Source organism: Pteronotus mesoamericanus, unplaced genomic scaffold, assembly GCF_021234165.1.
Source record: "Pteronotus mesoamericanus isolate MK-2021 breed Mesoamerican mustached bat unplaced genomic scaffold, CSHL_Meso_final contig_101, whole genome shotgun sequence".
In the NCBI taxonomy this organism is placed as follows: domain Eukaryota; kingdom Metazoa; phylum Chordata; class Mammalia; order Chiroptera; family Mormoopidae; genus Pteronotus; species Pteronotus mesoamericanus.
In genome coordinates this window covers 1,225,040-1,245,235 of record NW_026555001.1, presented here as the reverse complement: position 1 = coordinate 1,245,235, position 20,196 = coordinate 1,225,040, and the positions used below count along the sequence as shown (strand labels likewise).

Genomic DNA, 20,196 nt, shown 5'->3' with positions numbered 1-20,196 from the left:
CATTTGGATCAAGCCCTTCATGGTGTGTAGGGTTTTAGACTTTTCCCATCCCATATCTCACTTAATTTTTCACCGTGTAAGAAAGATAGATTTCCTTTTATTTCAAAGAAAAATAGATGTTGGAAGCAATGTGGGAACTGGGATCTGCTTGTTCCTGACACCTTCCTCTCGCTCTCTCCGCCGCAGCTCTCCAGCATCTGTTGTTCCCACGCCCTCCCCCGTGCCACCCCCACGGCCTAGCAAGGGGCTGGGTTCTTGGCACTAGCCTGAGTGACTTCCAACCGTAGAAGCTGGCTGGACCATGGCCTCCCACAGGCACCTCTCTTCCCTACAGTTCCTCATGAGCAGCCCAGCCAGGCTGGCGGACAGGAGCCTCATCGGTTCTGTTCTCTCTCATGCAGAGACTATGGAAATGATCTTCTTATCCCTATGATCACCATGGCTGAGAAAAGTCTGGTCATTTGAAAACTCAAAGGCAGAAGGAACCTCTGGAGAAAAATGATACATTCACTGGGGAAGAGGAATGGGCAAAGGAGAAAAGCAGAAATGGAGAGGAGAAGAATAAAAAGAATAGGCACAGAAAGCAGGTGGGGATGGGATCGCCCAGGGCAAGAACTGAGTGGAAACTCTCAGGTCTGGGGATGTCCTCTGGATCCACTCTTCCCAGCTGCAGGGATTTCCTCATTCCTACTTGTAAATAACCCCTGAGTTGGTCTGGGGTGGAGGGGGTTGGACGAAGAGTTTGATGTGCCTTTGACCCGTTGCACATCCTCATGGCCTCCCCAAGTCCCATCTATACTTCCAGGGCCACATATAGAGACCAGTGTCCCCTCCAATGTCAGGGCTGTAATAATTGGCTCCTTGCTTAGAGGAAGCCTACTAAGGAGATTCTAGAACCCACAGATATTATTCTCTGCTGCGAATGGCTATTGTGCAAAATTTCAGTATAAAGCAAGCATGAAAGTTTTATAAAAATTGGGCTAAACAAGAAAGATAAACTGTTCTGGTGAAAGACCGGAAGGAGGTACCTGGTGACCGAGCCCAAGGCTGCCCAGGTCAAGGACATCTACACTCTGCTCCACAGGTGCTCTGACAATTTTCAGAGAAACACTCACCAGTGTACTCTGATGTCATTACTACCACGATGGTCACCTCGCTATTGGGAACAAGCCCATGGTGGGAAACCTGGAGTGTCATGGCTAAAAACTGAGGGCCACATCCTACTCCACACAGCACAGGTGTCACTGCCATCCTCAAAATGCCCCATCGGGCATTTTAAGTGCTATGCAAAGCCAGTAATAGCTGATCATCTCAGATGGACAATAATAACTAAACTTCCTCGAAGGAGCTTTTGCATTGCTTCTGTATCCTTGTCCTTTGCTTTGAGAGTTAAGAGAGAGAACTTAGTTCCTACCTTCATTCCAGAAGGCTCTTCTGGTCCTTCTTTGACCTAGCAAGCTCCTGGTCACCTTTCCAGATCCAGCCAAAAAGTCGCTGTTTCTGGATGCTCTCCCTAATGTTCCTCACTGCTAACCAGGCGGACAGAATTATTCTCCATTCTGAACCCCCAGTAAAACTGGGATTTAACTTCTTAGGTATGATATTTCATCTGTTTACTAGTTTGCCTCCAACAGTAGACTGTGAGCTTCAGAAGGTAGGGCTGGGTCTTATTTATCTTTCTAAGCTCAGTTCCAACCACATGAATGATGTGGACGCTCAATAAATGTTGAAGAACGGAAGAGTGAGTGAATGAAAATAATTAATTGGACAAAGATTAGAATACACTCAATCAAAGGAGATGATGCCTCAAGTACAATGGAATTTGGAAATTTTCATTTTATAAACTCTGTCATTTTATTAGTTCAAAAATGTACTTTCTATTCCTAATAGGAAAAGTTAGCTTGGACTTGTCTACGAGTCTTTCCAGTACTCTTCTCATCATGGCCTCAATTATTAAACCTTGGGCCTATTTCCCTCTGTAACGCTCTTATGCACAGTGAACTCCGGTTTCCCTACCTTAGGGTCACCTGCTTAGAGCTTTGCCACTGGCATGTTTTTAGGTCAGAAGGCATCTCTCTACCATAAATTACTGTCTGATCAGGATCAATTTTAATTTAGCCCAAGGTAGAATAATTAGGAAAGCTAACGTGCTATGATATAAAATTAACCAGCTAAGGTAGGGCATGCCAAGACCCGTTGTCCAAAGGCTTTGAAATGACGGCGCCTCCTCTTCATCCCACTGGGGGAGATCGTCCAGCACAGTGAGCACAGCCAGTCTTGCTACCCCAGGATTCACGCACCAGAGACTACGACGCTCTGGGGGAGACCAGGAGAAAATCCTCAAAGTTTAAAATCTTAAATAGGGACAGGCACATCCTCAGCATTGTATCAGTTTTCTTCAAAGGGGAAAGACAGGGATATGCACTCTAGATAAATGAAAAGTTTAAAATGAGGCTTGTGTGGGAACTTATTTCATGGCCTAGCACCTGGGTAGGTACATGTACATACATATGTGTGTATGTTCGAGTGTATTTGGGGCATGTTAATGTGTGCTTTATTTAGAAGGTGTCCCTCAAGCTCTCCCCTCTAACACCAACACTACGGAAGGACCCCACTTCAGTTCCCAGGTTGTTGCATACAGAAAAGGCCTTTACACAGCCACGGAAATCATAAAGAGACAAACATTTTCCTCATTCTTTGGGTATTGATACTTTTCAAAATCAAACTCCTGCGGTATACAGATCCCCTGAATGCCATGCAACCACCCTTCTCAATTAACTTAGGTCCAAAGCCGCAGTTGTCTTGCTACCTCGGACCACTTCATGAGGGTGCAGGGGGCTTGCTGAGGAGACGCGATGATGACCTGCGGGGAGAAATCATTGCTGAGTCTGTGAGGCCCTCCCCTCCCATTATCCTTTTCACATCTATTAGTTTAAATCTGAGAGTTAAGCCTGCAGAGTGGACCAGATGCAACTATGATCTGTCAGTTGCTGAGCTCCCTTGAGGTCATGCTCTGTCTTCTGCAGCGGGAGTGGTTTGAGGCTGGTAGGACTGTTTCAAATGAGACAATCAAGAGAAGCCGAGGCAGGGAGATGCTGGAGACTAACTCCTGCCAAGTCAAACCTTAGCAGAACATCCTCATAGACAAGATGCCCAGAGTGGTTAGTTCCCCGTGCAGGAGGTGGAAGCCCCGATGACACAGCCTGTGGCCCGACCCTAAGCAGCCCGCAGGTGGCCTCACTTCTCTCCCAGCACAGGCCAATGGCGCAGAGACCGCCACCAAATTCAGCGAAGCAGAGTATCCACGTGTCAGAACTTACAGGAACTCTAAAGATCCAGCCCCCTCCCTTTAGAGTAAGGGAAACTGAGGCCCAGAGATAGAAACTCATACCAGGCTGCCAGTTCCTTGGTGAATGGAGTGTGTCTCATTGATCTTGGTGTCCCCAGTGCCCAGCAGAGTGCCTGGCATATAGTGAGCATTCAGCAGATGCTGACCAAGTAAAAAATACTGTATATAAATGAATGAGGGAATGAATGGACAGCTGGATGAATGACTATATCAGGCATTGAAGATTCTAAGCTTCAAGTAACAGAAATGATCTCTAGCTAATGTGAGAAGAAACAACTCATTAATAAAGGTTCTGGGGATCTCACAAGATCTCTGGGTGGGCTGGCGAGCCAGGCTGAGAGATTCAGCAACAAGGAAGAAAGCCCCAAACTGGAACCAAGAGAGCACCATCGTTGCCACTGCGGATGGCTGTAGTTTGCATGGCCAACCCACCAACTCACGATCCTGGATGCTGGTGCCAGAACTGCTGCCGCTGAGATGGCATCCACTATGCAAGGGGCCTGTTTCCCTCAGTCCCTGGATACAAGCCGGGCAGATGTCTATGATTCAAAGAACCTGGGTCCACGTCCATACCCAGGCTTCCAGGGAGGTCGAGAGGATCTGGCATTTTCCCCTTCTGTAGTGAAAAGAAGGCTTTGCTTTATAACATGAGTGAGAAACTCCCCAAACACAGAAAGATGCTGAGGTCTTCTAGATGCTAAGGGACAAAGAAGAAAAAAAGATGTCCATTACCATGAATGAATTAAGAAAATGTATGGTGCAAGATGTTAGCACGTTGCACACTTGGCTGACTCTTGCAGTCTCCTCATCACTTATTCCTGGGAGTCCCTGAAGCATTTTTCTGTCTGTAGCTGCCATTTGCTTCCCAATCTCCCACAGCCCTTCCTGTGGTGTCCATAGTTAAGGCCTTCTTCAATATTGGGTCAGTACCCTTGCCCCTGCCTCCTGGGACCGTGTTTCTTATTTTTCTGGGGCATTTATGCCTTGAGTCCCTTTCAATGAGTCACCAGCATTGCTGTGGCTTCTGGCATCATCTGCATGCACAGACTTGAAGGGGCCCAAAGACCCCTAAAATAGTTATGTTGAACAAGTAGGATTTGTACAGTATAATTAGAAAGCAACGCTATTATTTTCTCCCATTAAACATTTAAGTAGACTATTTGATGGATTAGTGCATTCCCATTTTGCATAAAACCTCATTTAGGTCCCAAGAATTTTCTAATCACTCTTAAATAATAAAAATAGACATTACTTTGCTTATACTTAATAAAAATCTGAGTCCAGTGTAATAATGAAAACTCTAAGCTTCATCCCGAATCAAAGCTCTGTCTTCCCCAACTCAGACTTCTTTCAACCTGTGTTGACAGGGGGAGAGATGATGTCTGTCACTTGCAGCTTAATTCTTGATGGATACATCCATTTATTCATTTGTTTATACATTCATACATTCATTGGGTCAGCATTTACTGAGGGACCATTCTACGCCAGGTGCCCTGCTAGGCACTGAGGATCCTAACATACTTCCTCACCTAGCATCCCTGCCCCATCCCCTGATAGCCTACCTTAGGAATAAGAAAAGTTTGTTGTTTTCATTGTTATTGCTGTTTGAGTTTTGGGGTTTTCATTTGTTTGTTTGTTTTCCTAACATGGGTGTAATTTGTCTTTGGTTTTCTCCAGCCATGGCAGCTGTTACTCTCTTCAGTGTTATTCAATATTCTTTGAATAGCCCCCTGCTGTTTCCTCTCCAACTGCATTCCCTGTGGCTCCAGAAGGACCCCCTTCCACTGGCCCCTTGTGATCACTCCTCAGCTCCTGCCTCTAATAGCACCGCCCCCTTCCTCTGCTGAGATCTATTTGAGGAAGCTTACATTGACAGGATCCCCTTAAAAATCCTAGATGGGTATTCCTCCTGCAGGTACCCCATCTTTTCTGCAGACATAGTGTGCTGTACTAGATCTTTTGATGCTGCCTACATCACCCTTCTGGAATGAAGGACATGGTCCCCCAAGTGCTGTTGTCAAAACTCTCACCTCTTCCCCAAGGGCAGCCTAATTTGTTGAACCTGAGGACCTCAGTTGAAACTGAGCTAGGAAAAGTCCAGTCGTAACGCTTGTTACAGGCCAAAGCCACACTACAGGAGTGGGAAGGGCATCTCTGACCCCCGACTCTTAGTTTTTCTTAGTTATCTAGGCTCCGTGCCCAATGTCATCATTTTTAGTGACAAGGCATCTTCATTTCTGTTGTGCCTTTTTCTTTCTAATGTGGGGTGGGTATGTCCTTTCTATTGGCCGTTCCTCTCACATGGGAGATACTTTAACAGCTCCGTGATTTCACCCACCTGCCTGGCAGACAGGCCAGGTGAGGTGAGGCTTTTCTGGGCCCTAGCAGTGCCCATGGCTGGGACTCTAGCTGCTTTTTCACTCACTCGCTCACTCCACTTTTCCGCCCACCACCACTGAATTCTTACAAGGCCCATTGTTTCGCGTATATATTTTTGCTCTCAATTTTTATGTTCCTTTTTTAAAAAATGAAGCATATATAAATTGTACATATGAATTTAAAAAATAATGTTGGAATCATTACTACATTAAAAGATGGATATTGATTTCAGAAGCCATGCAAGGTAACTGTCATAATCTGGGTGTGTCATAATCTGGGAAGTGCAGTAGGTACCCAGCAGGCCTGTTTCCTCCTGGAGGGAAGGGGGCCGCTGGCCTCTTTTCCAGCAGATGGATGCCCTCTAGTTCCCCGGAAGCAGCACAGCGTGGTGGTCAGGGGCCAATGGCTCCTTCACTAACGGCTGAATGAGAGAATGATTCACATAGAGCGCCTTTCATGGACAAAAATCTCATCCCTAGACCTAGAAATGAAAGATGTTAGTCTCTCTGTCACTGATAATCCAGATTCAAGGGGTGGGAAGAGCTGTGGTTCTTTAAAACTGGGCCCTTGCCAATTTGGGGGGGGGGGGGGGGTGGGGAAGCTTGACCCTTTTCTCAATAAAAAAAATCACCGAGCACTTTTTGAAAGATGACAGTCTGAATTTGTGACATCAGAAGTTTTAATGATAGATACAGCACATGTCTGTGTGAAATATCCTACGACTTTGCCCCAAAGCCAAACCCAGGGGGTATGGTTTCCTGTCCTAGAGTTCAGTGACGGGGAGTGTGAGGATAAATTTTGGGAAGTTACCATTTAAGAGCTGGTTTTGTTTAGAGGTAGTGGCATGCAAGGGAAGAGGTGACTCAGCAAAAGCGTTTCAGTCAAGGAGGATTGTCCTTCCCTCCACCTCTGCTCTGTGGCCTGCCTGCTCTCTCCAACCCAAAAGCAACTAAATGGCCAGATGAGGGCCAGGCAGGTAATCTTGGAGATAACACATGTGGTAGGACCAGGACTAGTGCAGGGACTCGCGTGACCCTGAGATGAGCCCTCTCTTTCACCCCAGGAGCTTCTCTTGCTTCAATGCACTGAAAGTTGTAAAACACTAAAGAAATAGCCCAGCCTCCCAAGATCTCCTCTGCTCTTAGATCCCACCCATGCCAACCTGGTTTCCAACCACATCCTGGACCCTCGTGTTTGTACGTTAATGGGATTCCTGGGACCCTCTTTCTTCCACCTGCCCACTTTATCCCAGGTGCCTGTTCTCTACAAAGTTGTAAACTAACTCTTTATCTCTATCCCATCCTCCTAAGGGTGTGCTCTCTAGGAGAGAGAGGAAGCTAGAGACCCAGTCTTGTCCTTTGTTACAACAAGTGGGTGTTTCTCTGCTGCCACAGCCTTTGTTGCCGAGTAGTCCAGTCTAGAGCTGGGAGGCAGGTGGAGAGATTTGCTAGGAGCTGGGCAGTTTGTTCTCATTTTAAGTAGCCTGGCAGCTTTGCTTAGCGGTGCCCTCTGCTGCCCTCTGTGGCCAAAACATCAATGTCTCCAGAGACGCTCTTAAAGCCCTGGGATCCAGCTCTCCCGACCATCCTCTTTTAAAGTGGTTCTCCTTTAGTTCTCCATGGGCTTTAAAAAGTAAAATAGGACACTCTAGCTCCAAGTCTTCCTCTGGTTTTTACTCCCAGCTTCTTCCTGCAAAGTTTGTCGAACTGAATCCTGAAAGAAACCTTAAGAGGTCATTGGGCTCCTCGGCTCTGCTCTAAGCAAGGCTGGGTCCAATACTTCTGGGAATTATAGAAGCTTTTGGTGACTCTCTAGACACTGCCAAAATCTCAGACTTCAAAGTTACTCACTGGGATTTCCACAAAATCTGTCCAATCGTTTATATTAGCTTGGAGACCTTTCACTTAGAGGACAAAAATCCCAATTAGAAAGATGGGCAGGCTGGCCATGGGGAAGGAGCTATTATGGCTGATATGTTCTCCAATGACCTTTTTTTTTTTTTTAACATCTAAAAAGCTAATTTCGTAAGCTTAAACACTGCTGAACTGTCCTCTATGGGCTGGAGGTGTTACTTTGTGACTTGCAAGCACAGCCCAGGACTCAATGGTTTCTCCTTGCTCTGGCAGTGAATGGCTTTGGGCACCTGGAAGCTGTCAAAGAACCCGTTTCTTTTCCCACTTCAGTCCCGAGTGAGATGAGTAAGCTTATTGTTGATTAAGGGAGAACCAACTATGTCTTACCAAGTTGAATTCCTCCTTGAGACAAGTATATGTCCACTAGGACTGGCTGGCTGGAGGAGCCCAGTATGAAACATCCCATTGCTGAAACCTACCAGCCACAAGAAGTGACTCCCTAGAGAAATTTGCCATTTTTGTTTGAAAGCCTCAACTGTTAGGCCTGACTTCTGATTTTAAAGTCTGTATGTACAGTGCTCATTGGCTCTAGGAAAATGGGAAAATGTGCCCGAGTTTCCAATTCTTCACAGATTTTTTTCATCTCTCCCTAATTCTGCTTTCCAATGCCTTCCAAAGGCTCCTGAAAAATATCCCTGCCCCTCTTACCATGTGCAATGGGAAAACACATGTTTATTTTGTTTTTTGGTGGTGATGCAAAACTCTACTGCCAAAATTCCACTTAGGTGAAACTTTTTTTTTTCTTGATTTTTATTTGTGTGTTGTGGTAAAAATGCATAGCATTAAATTTCCGATCTTAACCAATTTTACGTGTGCAGTTCAATAGTTAAATATACTCACGTTGTTGTGCAACAGATCTCCAGAACTTTTTCATCTTGCGAAAGTGAAACTCTATACCCATTGAATACTTATTCCCACCCCTTGCCCTGCTCACCTCCCCCCACCCGGGTCCTGTAACCACTTTTCTACTTTGTTTCTATGAATGACTACTTTAGATATTTCATGTCAGTGGAATCTTACAGTGTTTGTCCTTTGCTGCTTATATCACTTAGCATAAAGTCCTGGAGGTTCATCTTGCAGGTTATTGTAATATAAAATGTGGGGCGGCTAAGTGAGAGAAGGTACAGCAAAGCTTTGGGCCCCCAGGAGGACCAGTTCCCTGGCCCTTGATGTCTCTTCTCTTCACTGGTGAAGCCTGTGGGCCCCGTCAGAGCTTCAAAGACTAAGAGCCTCCTGGTCCTTTTCCTGGGGTATCCCTGCTGGATCACGGTAATCTATTGATAGGTAGGGAATGAGGTGGGATTCTTGGGAGAGGAGCTGAGCTCAGCGCAGAGGCGCGGGTGCGGATGGAAGGAAGCACTTAAAGCACAGCTGAAAATAAATCCCTGAGCTCTAACCACTTGCCCCTTAGACCTCTGATCTCCCCACACCTAACATTGGGAGCCTTCACTTTCCTAGGGCTTCAATGGAACCGTGGAGACACATCGAGCAGGCCTGAGATCTCGTGATTGGCAGACACTGTGTCAACTCCTCTCCCAAAGTAATACTAGGAAGCCAGACTCATTTGTCCAATTCTGAACTGGCCAAGTGGCCAAGTGTTGGGAGTAGGCTGTGGCAGGCCAGACAGTTCAGAGGCCCTCCTCTCCTGCATCCCAGTCAAAACCGGTATACCTCTCAGCCTGACGCGGCAAGCAACCGACACGCCAGTTGAGGGAAGGAAAGAACAGGAGTAGCCCTAGCACAATTTCACTGCACTGTTTCCCCCTTACCCAACAGGAGCAGGCGATCGGTTTCCCTCTTTCCCAAAAAGGCAAAAATCGGGGCATTCTACCGGAGGGCAGGGGCGGGGGGAAGGACCCTGGAAATTATCCCCACTGGGCCCCAGGGATTACGCAGCGGGGCGAGGGACAGCGCAGCGGCTCGGCCAAACGCGTCAGTGCGCCGGACCCTCTGCGCTCGCGCTCCTGCACGCCTCCCAAGGGCACGGCGGGGGTGGGAGGACACCAGCGCAGAGAGGCACTCCCAGGGAAGGATTTATTGCTGTCGCTTAGCCCACATAAACTGTGCCCACCTGGCGCGGAATCCCACCTTGCTACCTGCCAGCCTCGCTACCTGCCAACCTCATAAACAGCTACTGCAACCGCGGAGGGAGAAGGCGGGTGGGCGGCCCGCAGCCGCGCGAGGGGCTGGGCCAGGGGACGGGCCGCGGTCCGGGCCGGGATGCAGCGGCGCCTCTCCATTGGCCAGGACGAATGGGCTGCCGCGGCTCGCGGCGCGCCGCGGGCGGGGCCTCTGGGCGCGCGCTCCTCGTGCCCTCCCCCGCGTGGGCCGCCGGAGTTTTTAAAGTGGGCAGGCAGCGCCGGGAACGAGACACTCGGGAGCGACCCGCCACACTGCTCCGGCGTCTGCTGCGCTCCCGCCCCCCTCTCCTGAGCCGGCCGTACAATCCTCGGCAGTGTCCTGAGACTGTATGGTCATCTCAGCCGCCGCGCCGACCGGCCCCCGATTCTTCTGTTGTCGTTGGAATAACTTTTTCTTTATTTCTTTCTCTCTTTTTGAAAAGCCAAGAAAGTGACTCCGTTTTGAGGAGAAAAGGAACTTCGGTCCCTTTCTCGCTGCCCTCTTTTTGGCGTTTGACAGCCTCCTCCCACTCCTGTCCCTGACCCCGCCTCCCGGTGCAGGTTCCTCCCTGTCACCTTTCTCCACCCCTTTCCCCCGCACCTAGCCAGCTGCCCGCAAACTTCCACCTGACTGTGTGGGGCTCTCAGGCCTGCGAGCACCTTTAACATCGACCGAACCCTCGGGAAAAGGGCGAGGGCCACAGCGAAGGTAGCGGCTGCAGCCCCACACGCTGGGGGGCCCAAGTGCTCGGCGTCTCAAAGGGCCACAGCGACAATGACAGCTGACAAGGAGAAGAAAAGGTAAACGGGCGTCCGAGCCGGTTAGGGAGCTCGTCCGAGGGGGGTGGCCGGGCTTCGCAGGGCCGGCGCGGTCGAGAGCAACTGGGAGAGGAGTGCAGACAGGTCTTTGAGGTCCGACGATGAATTTGGAAGGGTTTTGAGGGAGGGAGAAACCAGGTGCTCCGTCTGGGGACGCGGTGCTGCGTCTTCGCAGTGGAGAGTTCTGTGGCCCGAAGGAATCGGGGACCTGGCCGTGCAAAAGGCCAGGAGCCCGAGGGAGCTGGCCCTGCAGGTCGGAGGTGCTCCCGCGGTATCTTCCAAAATCGCCCCGGCCTCAAACTCCGGCGCCCGCGGGTTGAAATGGGGTTTTTTGGCTGATTTAACTCAGGTCAACTTTCGACTTTTAAGTCTCATTAGCGGGACAGCATCCACTCCGGCCCTTCGGGTCCTTCCAAATGAGTTGCTTTGTCCTCTGCACCCCAAATTGGCAAGGGGTCGGAAGTGGAGCGCGGCCCTAAGACGCGACAGGGTGAAGGGGCCGGGACGCAGCAAAGGGCTCGCATTCCGGGTCCCCAGGTCCCACTGAAGCTTGGAGAAACCACCCTCATGGTCCCGCACCTTGACTCCGCCGGAGAGGGTGGGTGGTGGACCGGGCTCCCTCGCGGGGGCAGTTGTCTTGGTGTGCGCGAGGTGATGGCGACACCGGGCAGATCCTGGTGTTCCTCTCCCAAGAGGACAGAGAAGGGCAGCTGCGAGCTGCGTGCTGCTGCCTGCCCTCGGGAGCCTCTAGGCACTGGGTGAGAGGCGACTCCGGCCAACTCTCACTGCCCTCCTGCCCCCTCCCGGCCGCTCCCGCCTGGCCCTCTCCAGGCGAGGGTGAGAGCGCACCGTGCGGCAGCGCAGACGTGGGCACTGCTTCTCTTCCCGCAACCGTGCGCAGCGCGCAGCCTGACCCTCTCTTCTCAGGTCTCCGCTGGTGCTGCCCCAGGACGCTGGAACTTTCATCCCCGCGCTGGGCGGCGGTGGCTTGGCAGTGCTTGGGTTGGGGGACGGGAATCGTACGCGTAGCTGGCTGAACGGCCTGAGAGTCTGGAGATCAGCTGCTGGGCGGCTGTGAGGAGGTGAGGGGATGGGGGACCCAGCTACAAAGGGACGGGCGACTGGCCTTGAGCCGGCGGCCCGAAGAGCTCAGTGCCTGTGTTGATTCGCTCTTATTCTGACTTCCATTGAGAGACTGGAGCCAGAAACCGTGTATCTTCTGGTCGAAAACGGCGGTTCCCACCTCGGGGCACCGATAAGAGTTTGATAAAAGGGAGTGAAAAGCGCCCCGTTCTGGCCTGGTGCCCGGTCCCTGTGCTCTCTGATCACTTACGGGCAGGCGCGGGGCGGCGGGGGGGGGGGGGGGGGGGGGGGGGGGGGCCGGGGGCATGCGGGAGGAGGGGGGCGGTGTTTGAGCCTGGTTACCTCTTCCCGACTGCAGCTCCTCCTTCTGCATCACTGTGGCACCCCCAGGCCTAAGACAGTGAGGGAACCTTGGCCCGGCCACCCTGGGCTTTAAGACTGCGCCCCTGGGGCCTCACAGCAGCTCTGGAGTCCCGTGTCTTTGAAGGGCAGTGAAGCGGAAGAGGAGAGTTTAAGATTCCAATGCATTTTGTAAAACCAACGTAGCCTGCATCATCATACCAATAATAATGACTGAACAATCAAAAAACAAAGATATAGTCAGCTCCTCGGCTCTCTCGTGCCCGGAGCCGGCACGGAAACTTAATGTACATTTACAGTTGCGATGCCTAGTGGTGAGTGTCACAACCGCAGGTGGAGCCTGCAGGTAAACTTGACAGATGTGTGAAGTGTAGCTTCCCCCATGTGGCTCAGCGCTGGTCCTGTGTTATTAAACGATGCAAGAAACTTGGGAACAGGGAACACATTTTTTCGACATACCTAGCGGTAGTGCCTCCTTCGTTAGAGATAGAGGGAGCCAGAAAAGGAGCAGGAAATAAAAAGGGGGGGGGGGTGGTAATCAGACTCCGAATTATTCGTGAGAGCTGCTAGTTTTAAAAACTACTGCCAGGATTGTCTGCGAGTTGTCTAGGAGGCCAAGGTGGGCGCTCCAGTGCCCAGTGTGACAGCCCTTTGCAACTTGCCTTGATTTTTGTGTTGCAGTCTGGCAAGGCAAACAGCATGTTCCTCGCCATCCAGAGTCCCGTGAGGGGTTGTCTAATTCCTGTTGGGCTAATTGTTTAGAGACATATTTACTTTTTTGTGTCTGGCTCTGTTTGCTGGCCTCAGGCTCCTTGCAGGACAAAGGCATAATTAAAATATGTGACCCAATACATTGAAAGTTAGTGTAACATGGAAGTGGATGTCCTCAGCTTCCATGCAGTGCCTCACGAGTGCCGTGTGCTGCCTGCCAAGGGGGCTTTCAGATGATGATTCTGTCCATCATCAGTTCTTAAGAGTTTTGATCTTTATGGTTCAGCAGAGCCACGTCTTCCCCCAAATTCAAGGTGCACAATACTTGCAATGTTTCTTCTAACAGCCCTTTAAGAGGTGGGCAGGATCATTTTGTTCCAAAGTGTTCATGTGTCGATGGATATGTTAATGTTTAATAAGAGTTTGCTTTCTAAGAGTTGGCTGGCTGGTTGGCTGGCCTTGATAGAAGGTACCAAAGTGCACTCTTTTGGTGGTAGTGGGCATTCCCAGGGATATCAGAGATGGTCAGAAACTGAAGCTTGGTAAGGGCGCTGCACTCACCTTTCGGCACTGATCTTTCAGGAGTGAAGCGGAGGCCTAATTAGTCAAGGTTCCTGATTCGATGAAGAGCTGATAAGTGTCTGGGTGACTAACGTTCTGATAAGACAATTTCTGAGTTCCCTTCCTGGGAGAGAAAAGAGTCTGGAAGTTTTTAGGTACATACAGATTGGAAAGTGGTTCCAGAGGATAATCAGGGATCAAAGTCCATCCCCAAAGCCAGACCCAGCTTAGAACACCTTCTCCGAAAAAGGCTTATATCACTTAATGTGGGACCAGTGGTAGAAGGGGTCAGAGATCTCTGGATCAGAAGCTTTCAAACTAGCTCCTCCTCCCCCTGCCAGGTGGGCATAGCTGTTCCTCTGCTAAAATAAAACCCACATCCATCTTTTTCCAATACCGAAGGCAGAAATATAACTGAACAGTTTTTCTCAATTTATGTCTATTTTCTATAAATATTCCTTCAACATTTGATATCTGTCTCTGTTGCATTACTAGAATTCAAGAATAAGGGATAGATGTAACACATTATAGGTTCAGATATTTAACATTTAATTCATATAGCTTTCATGAAGTTCGGAAAAAATGTCATGGCTACAGGTTTTTTCACTGTTGCTGATGGGAGCTTAGAATTATTTTATAAGGGCTATGGAAATAATCTAGTCAAATGTTTCCCTTTCTGGATAAGGAAACTGAGGCCCAGAGAGATTAAGTGACCTCCAGTCACAAGGAAAGTTAGCACTGGTAAGAATCAGAACTCTGGTTCATTACTTTCAATTAAGTAGGCATCTTCCTATTGTTAGCAAAATAGTACCCCCAGTCTTGGATTGCCTCTAGACAGTGAAGATGAGTTCCAAAGGATTACAGTGCCCCCCACCCCCACCCCAAGCACTGAACCTTATAGAAAGGAGACTTGCTTTTCTAGATTATAAAAGACTACAGGCTGCACCAGGAGTGATTCTATTTGCTTTTTACAAAAGAAGAAGAGTTGTGGTAGTGGTACTAGTAGTAGTAGTAGTGGTGGTGTTGGTGCTGGTCCCAGTGTCTGTGAACTTTGGAAAGTATGAATTCATAGCTTTAGTGCTCTCCCTGTATTTCACTTAGAAAAACTTTACTTATATGTGGACCTCATTAAACAAAACCGATGCAAGGACTGCTCCCCAGTGGAGCAGATTGCTTTGTGAAGTAGAGAACCTCTGTCAGAGGACACATTCAAACATCTACTAGAGTGATTCCTATATTGAGGTGGCATTTTCACTAGGAGTGAAGACCATGAGACTAAAACTGATGGATTCACTTTGAACGTAAATCTGTCGATCTGTGTATATGTGCGCACACGCACGCGCATCCAGTGATCCTCAACTTTCTAGGAATCTATTGTGTAAAATGTTTACAGCTAGAAGAAACCAATTAAGTAATCTTAGTGCTCCAGGATTTCAGCCCAATATATTTGAAAATAATTGCTGTTATTATTTATCTCAAAATTTAGGCTTTTCTACTTCTCATCAATCCAGTAGTGATTGCTTTTTTGTATTTTCTCCAGTTCTGTTCCATGCCAACTTTTAATTATAGCCTAATGAAGCTTCCCTTTTGCTTTTAGTACTGACCATCACTGATAATTTGTAACAGGTAAAGTGTTTTCCAATAATATAAAGTCAGCAGTTTGTTCACTAGGTCCCCAGGATCCCACCTTCTGCAGTACTATGCTGTCTATCCTCGTGAAAGCCAGCTCTGCTGTTCACACAGTAATATAAATCAATAAGAAAACAAATATGTATTGAACGCCCACTCCTACTCTGGATAAAATACTGAAGGGGAGACTAGGAAATAGAGGATACAGCCCTTGTCTTCAAATCCTTAGTTTGGTAGGGGGTGAGGGGGAAGACACACAAGGAAGTTTAACTAAAAATGCAGGTAGCTGGCAGCTTACAAGTGACTTTTCTGTTAGGGTCAAATATTTTGAAGCTAAAGATAAGAAGCTCTCAGTAGCATTTCAGGCAGTAGTAACCACACACACAAGCACACACAATTATTAAAAAGTATTGTGTGGTTTGGGTTGGGAGATCCAGTTCATAGTTCTCCCTGGAATCACCCAGATTAGGCAGTGACCACCAGCGGAAAGGCTGGCTCTGAGGACAGGTCAAATTCCAGTAGTCAGCACTGGGGCCAATGAGAGGGAAGAAAAAGTGGAGGGTTCAAGAGGATTCCCTGCCATGTACTTCAACGCCGTAGTCAGAAGGGCCCCCAGTGATGAATGTTTGCTGTCCTCCACACACTTGTTTTGGGCATGGAGGGAGGCATTAGTAAAGATCCAGGAGGAATAGGGCTCGAGATTCTGATCCCACTGAGGATAACAGTGGAGGCAGTTATGACTCAAGGGAGGCTAAGGGGGTGGGGGGTGGAGCTTCTTAAGTTGGGCTTTGTGAATGGGTTTCAGATGATGGCCTGTGAGCCTCTGAAATTCTGTGCAAGGTATTGTACATATTAGCATTTTTTCCCCCTGAGGGAAGTCTGTTCGGTTCTCAATAGCCTTTCAAAGGTTCTATGATCTGGAAAAGGCAAGCCCTGGCTCTTAGATGTCTGGCTTGGTGACTGCCTTACATTTCAGTATCTTTCTGTTTGACTCCCAAACAGTTCCAATGTTTCACTGCCAGTGTCTCTCAATGTCTTGGAGATGGTTTTGGGGTTGGTACAACTTTACCTGTACCCGTATCTGCCCCCAGCCATGGAAGAAAGGGGAGCTGGGAACCCTGCACAGTTATCTGGAGGTCATTTGATGTACTAGGAATGCATATGTGTGTCCTAGTAGAAAGCATATATGTAATAGGACAAAAGAGAACAATCTGAACACTTAGTCTTATTTGTATAGGCACGGTCCTTAGAACTTTACATGGATCAATTCTTTTAATCCTAATAACACCCTTGTGAGATAATCCTTGTTAATCCCCCATTTCATTGATGGGGAAACTGAAGTATAAAAAGGTGAATTGCCTTAGTTCAAATAGGTAGCATGGGCAGAGCTAGGATTTGAACTGGGCAAAATGTCTCCAGAGTCTATTCTCTTAATCAGGGATGCACACTGCCTTACCTTCCCTAAGATATCTATAAAGTGTTTATTACCATTCCTGACTCGTGGTAAGTACTCTGTAAATGATAACTGCTTTTGTTGTTGGATTTATAATTATTATAATTACTTTCCTTTTTGTGACTCATCACTTATATTGAACCTGGCACTCAGACAGGGATTGAAGATCTGAAGGGTGGACTTAGCAGTCCTGGAAATTCTTCTTTTTCGTGGGTTTTCCTCAACTCTGGCAGGAGGTGGTTCTTTCTTGCCCTTAAGAAGTTCAAAGCTTTCTACCTCCCACCCTTGACTGGTGGCAAGACTTCAATAATTACTTTAGCCTTTGGACTTCATTGTGCAGAAGAACCTGTTAGAAGCCTTCCTCTGTGGCTTCTGAAGAACCATCTCCAAATCAAGATGCACAAGACTTCCTCTGGCTCTTTTGATCTTTTGAAATTTCAAGCACAGGAAGGAAAGAATGGATGGGGGAATAAAGAATAGCTATGATCATTGCAATAATAGTGTCATGATTTTATAGAACCCTTGTTCTCATGAACCCTGAGCTTTCACAGCCATCATACCATTGACCTCTGCGTGGTGAACCTAGATGTCACCTTGAGTTTTTGTAGCGCTGTAGAACGATTGCACTGACACATATAACACGTTAAGAGAGGAGCAAGCCATGTTCGCCGTTGCATATCACTGTATGTGTAGTAGTCATACAGGGGTGCACGCCATTCACAGCTCTGTGATTTTCAAGTAGAGGTTGGGTGTAATTTGGTGCCAGCTATCTGGTTCTGCTACTGGGAGTCACAGAACTGATCTGCAAGCTTGAAGTCAAGAAAGGCGGCTGAGGCCCTTGAAAATCTCTGGCACTGGGGAAAACAGGTGTAGAGCGGACATTATCTACTTCTACGAAGTCTTATTTTTGTTTCTTTTCCCCCCTCTCATTTCTCAAGAAATACTGGTTTGCTTGACTGCCTTAGGCTGTTTCTAGGGGCCACTTGGACATCAGCCAAATTCTTATTATATGGCACGACTACCCGAAGCATCACGTGTTCCCAGGAGGCACACGCCTCCCCTTCCCCTTAAATGGAAAAATTCTTCAGCTTTAAAGTTACAAGTAACTTCTGTGCAAGATAATGACTCTGGGAAACAGTTCTTTCTCTCACTTGGAAAGATACTTCAGAAAGGGTGGTTTGTTAGGAAGGAAAACTACCCCATTAAAAAATATATGTATATTTGTTCACTGTTCACCCACCTGGCATTTCCCCAATTCTACAAAGCCATGAAAGTGGATTGTTAAAACTCCCTTCTTATGTACCTCCAGCACGCCGCCTCCAGTGCACCTCCTCTCTCCATGGCACCCTCCAATGAAAAATTCAAACCTGAGAGGTTAGTGCTAGGAACCATAGCAGAAAGGGATTTTGTTGTCTTAGGCCGTGGGATAGACCACAAGTGGGACAGCAGCTCCGTTACACTTCACTCATGAGTGGGAGGCTGAAGACTAACCCCAACTGGCGTGCAGCTGCCCACAAGTGCTGCAGGTACAGCCGATGTTACAGTCTTTTTAGCGATTTATCAACTCTGTAATAGCCTTAGTTGATTCTTTTGGTCCCATTTTTCAGTCTGAAATGTTCTGCTCATGACCTGGATCTGTGGGGAGTCAGTGGTTTGCTATGAATAAGAGGACAAGGGCTTAATTTGAGACAGTTCAGAAGCATTTTCTAAATTCTTTAAAATACATCAGTGAGCCCTGGCTGGTGTGCCTCAGTTGATTGGAGCATCGCCCTGTAATTGTAGGGTTGCCAGTTTGATTCTAGGCACATGCCTAGGTTGTGGGGTCCGTTCCAGGTGCGGGTGCACAAAACCCCAGGTCCAAGGCAACGAACCGATGCTTCTCTCTTACATTGATGTTTCTTTCTCTCCCCTCCTCTTTCTCTAAAAGCAATGAAAAATGTCCTTAAGAAAGGGTTTTTAAAAAGTACCTCAATGGAAGTATATGGTTATTTTTTGGTAGTAATCATTTAAGTCACTGTGCCTTGCCAGGTAGTGCTCTCTCTGTGTCTCTTGATCTTATTTATATTAACAAATAAGCATATTTTACTCTTGATGAAATAATTTTCATATTCTCACTACTTGGTATAAGACTTGTCTTGACTGCCTCTGGGTAGGAGACAGAGGGAAGGAAGGGAGCACATTATCCTAATATTTGGGAAATTGAGCTGCTGAAAGAAGCAAACCACAATGTCTGCAATGAAATGTAGAATTGGATCTTATATCCCTGGCGAGGTGAGGCCCCTATGTATCACCTTGGGCTCCGGTGACAAGGTAATGAGGAGGCTGGAGCACAAAGGGGATGACTCAAACATTAATACTAACTATTCTCATTACTAATGAGTAATTACAGCAAATATTTACCGGCCTCCTTCCTACCTTTACGACTTCCTGTTGCTGAAGCACTTTGGAGTATTGAGAAAGACCGTCCTGGAAAAATACGTCATACGCAGTTGCAGAAAGAGTGGCTCTAAGCACACACTCAAAATCGGTTGCCTGGCTCTGTTTATGAGTTCTGTGTGCAGACAACAAAAATTTATGCTTGTGGGGACTGTTTGAGAATTCATTTGAATTTCCAAACAAACTCTTAAAAATCAATTCCAGACTATTAAATACATGGGGAAATGGGACATAATATGTTTCATGATATTTTTAGAGCATATTCTAGAAATAACAGGACTGTGCAAGTTAGTAAAGTAAAATTTTGAGTTAAAGCACAGGTCATTTGATGAACACTCTCTTATGAACATATGGCCTCTACATTATTTTTCTGAATGAAAACAATCTTGTTTAATGGAGTAAAACAGGACATATAAAATATGCCACGTGGGGGATTCAGGGAGTTAGAAGAATATCATTTGCTTTACAAAGGTTCTAGAAGGCATCTTCATAATGCCCATTTCAGTGAATTTGGTTTGAAAAGCACTCCAGTGAAATTGCTTTCTTCGGTAAGTGTCTGTAAATCACTGTACCCTTGCATTTCTCCCCTATGCATCCAAGAGTTCTCAGATGCTATTTTAGAATGGCAGCATTCACTCCAGCATTGGCTGAGGTTGATGAAGCTAATTTTGGTGCCAGGGTAAAGGGAGAGAGAAGTCATCTGCAGTGCCAAAAGGACTTTCTGGTGCCTGGGTTTGGAGCAGTGTGGTGTTACCGGACACACCACATTTCACCTTTAGAACCTTTATTTGTGTGCTTGCACAACAGATGTTTACCCAGATATTAAGATAAGAAAAGTATGAAGGTCACATTTCACTGGTGACAAGAGCGCTTCTATAAATGTAACCATATCACCATGCAGCAGGAGCCTGTCTTTTATTCTATACCAGGGACTTAGGGGACTTAATGGTGGGAGGGGCCTGGGAGCCAGACAAGGTCCTCCCCAGTTTTTTGGCTTTCTTGCCTTCACTCTAGATGTCCAGGCTAACCTGGCATGCCCCTTCCATTTGGTGAGTCCCTTTGGCTTGGCCAAGAAGTGAGGGGTAATCCTAGTTCACTCTGCAGCCTCCTCAGTCTCTGGAGTCTTCTGGAGTTTCATGGACATGAGTGGCCTGTGCATTTGCCTGCTCTCTGACAACTAGGAAGCATTCTGGCTGCTAACATAGCTTTCCTAGCCTCTCAGAAGAGGTTTGCCTGGTGCTGAGACCAGCTCTGTCTTAGGCCCATTTTAGGCAGGGTTGTCATGTCCTCGGAGTGCAAGGGAGTCTTCAGGGTGGGAAGGGGGTGTCTTCTGTGGATTTGAATGTTTCTCTTAGAGATCTTCAAGGCTTAGCTGGCACACTC

The 20,196-nt window shown here is 47.5% G+C and overlaps 1 protein-coding gene across 1 annotated transcript in view; it reads left to right on the top strand.

The window, feature by feature from the left end:
* Nucleotides 1–9,989: 9,989 nt before the first annotated feature.
* The window catches only part of EPAS1 (endothelial PAS domain protein 1), an 82,727-nt gene continuing 72,520 nt past the window's right edge, over nt 9,990–20,196 (top strand). Inside the window, exon 1 of the mRNA XM_054567018.1 lies at nt 9,990–10,562. Within this exon, the coding sequence (XP_054422993.1) occupies nt 10,537–10,562 (26 nt within the window). The 5' untranslated portion in view covers nt 9,990–10,536. The remainder of the gene's footprint in view (nt 10,563–20,196) is intronic.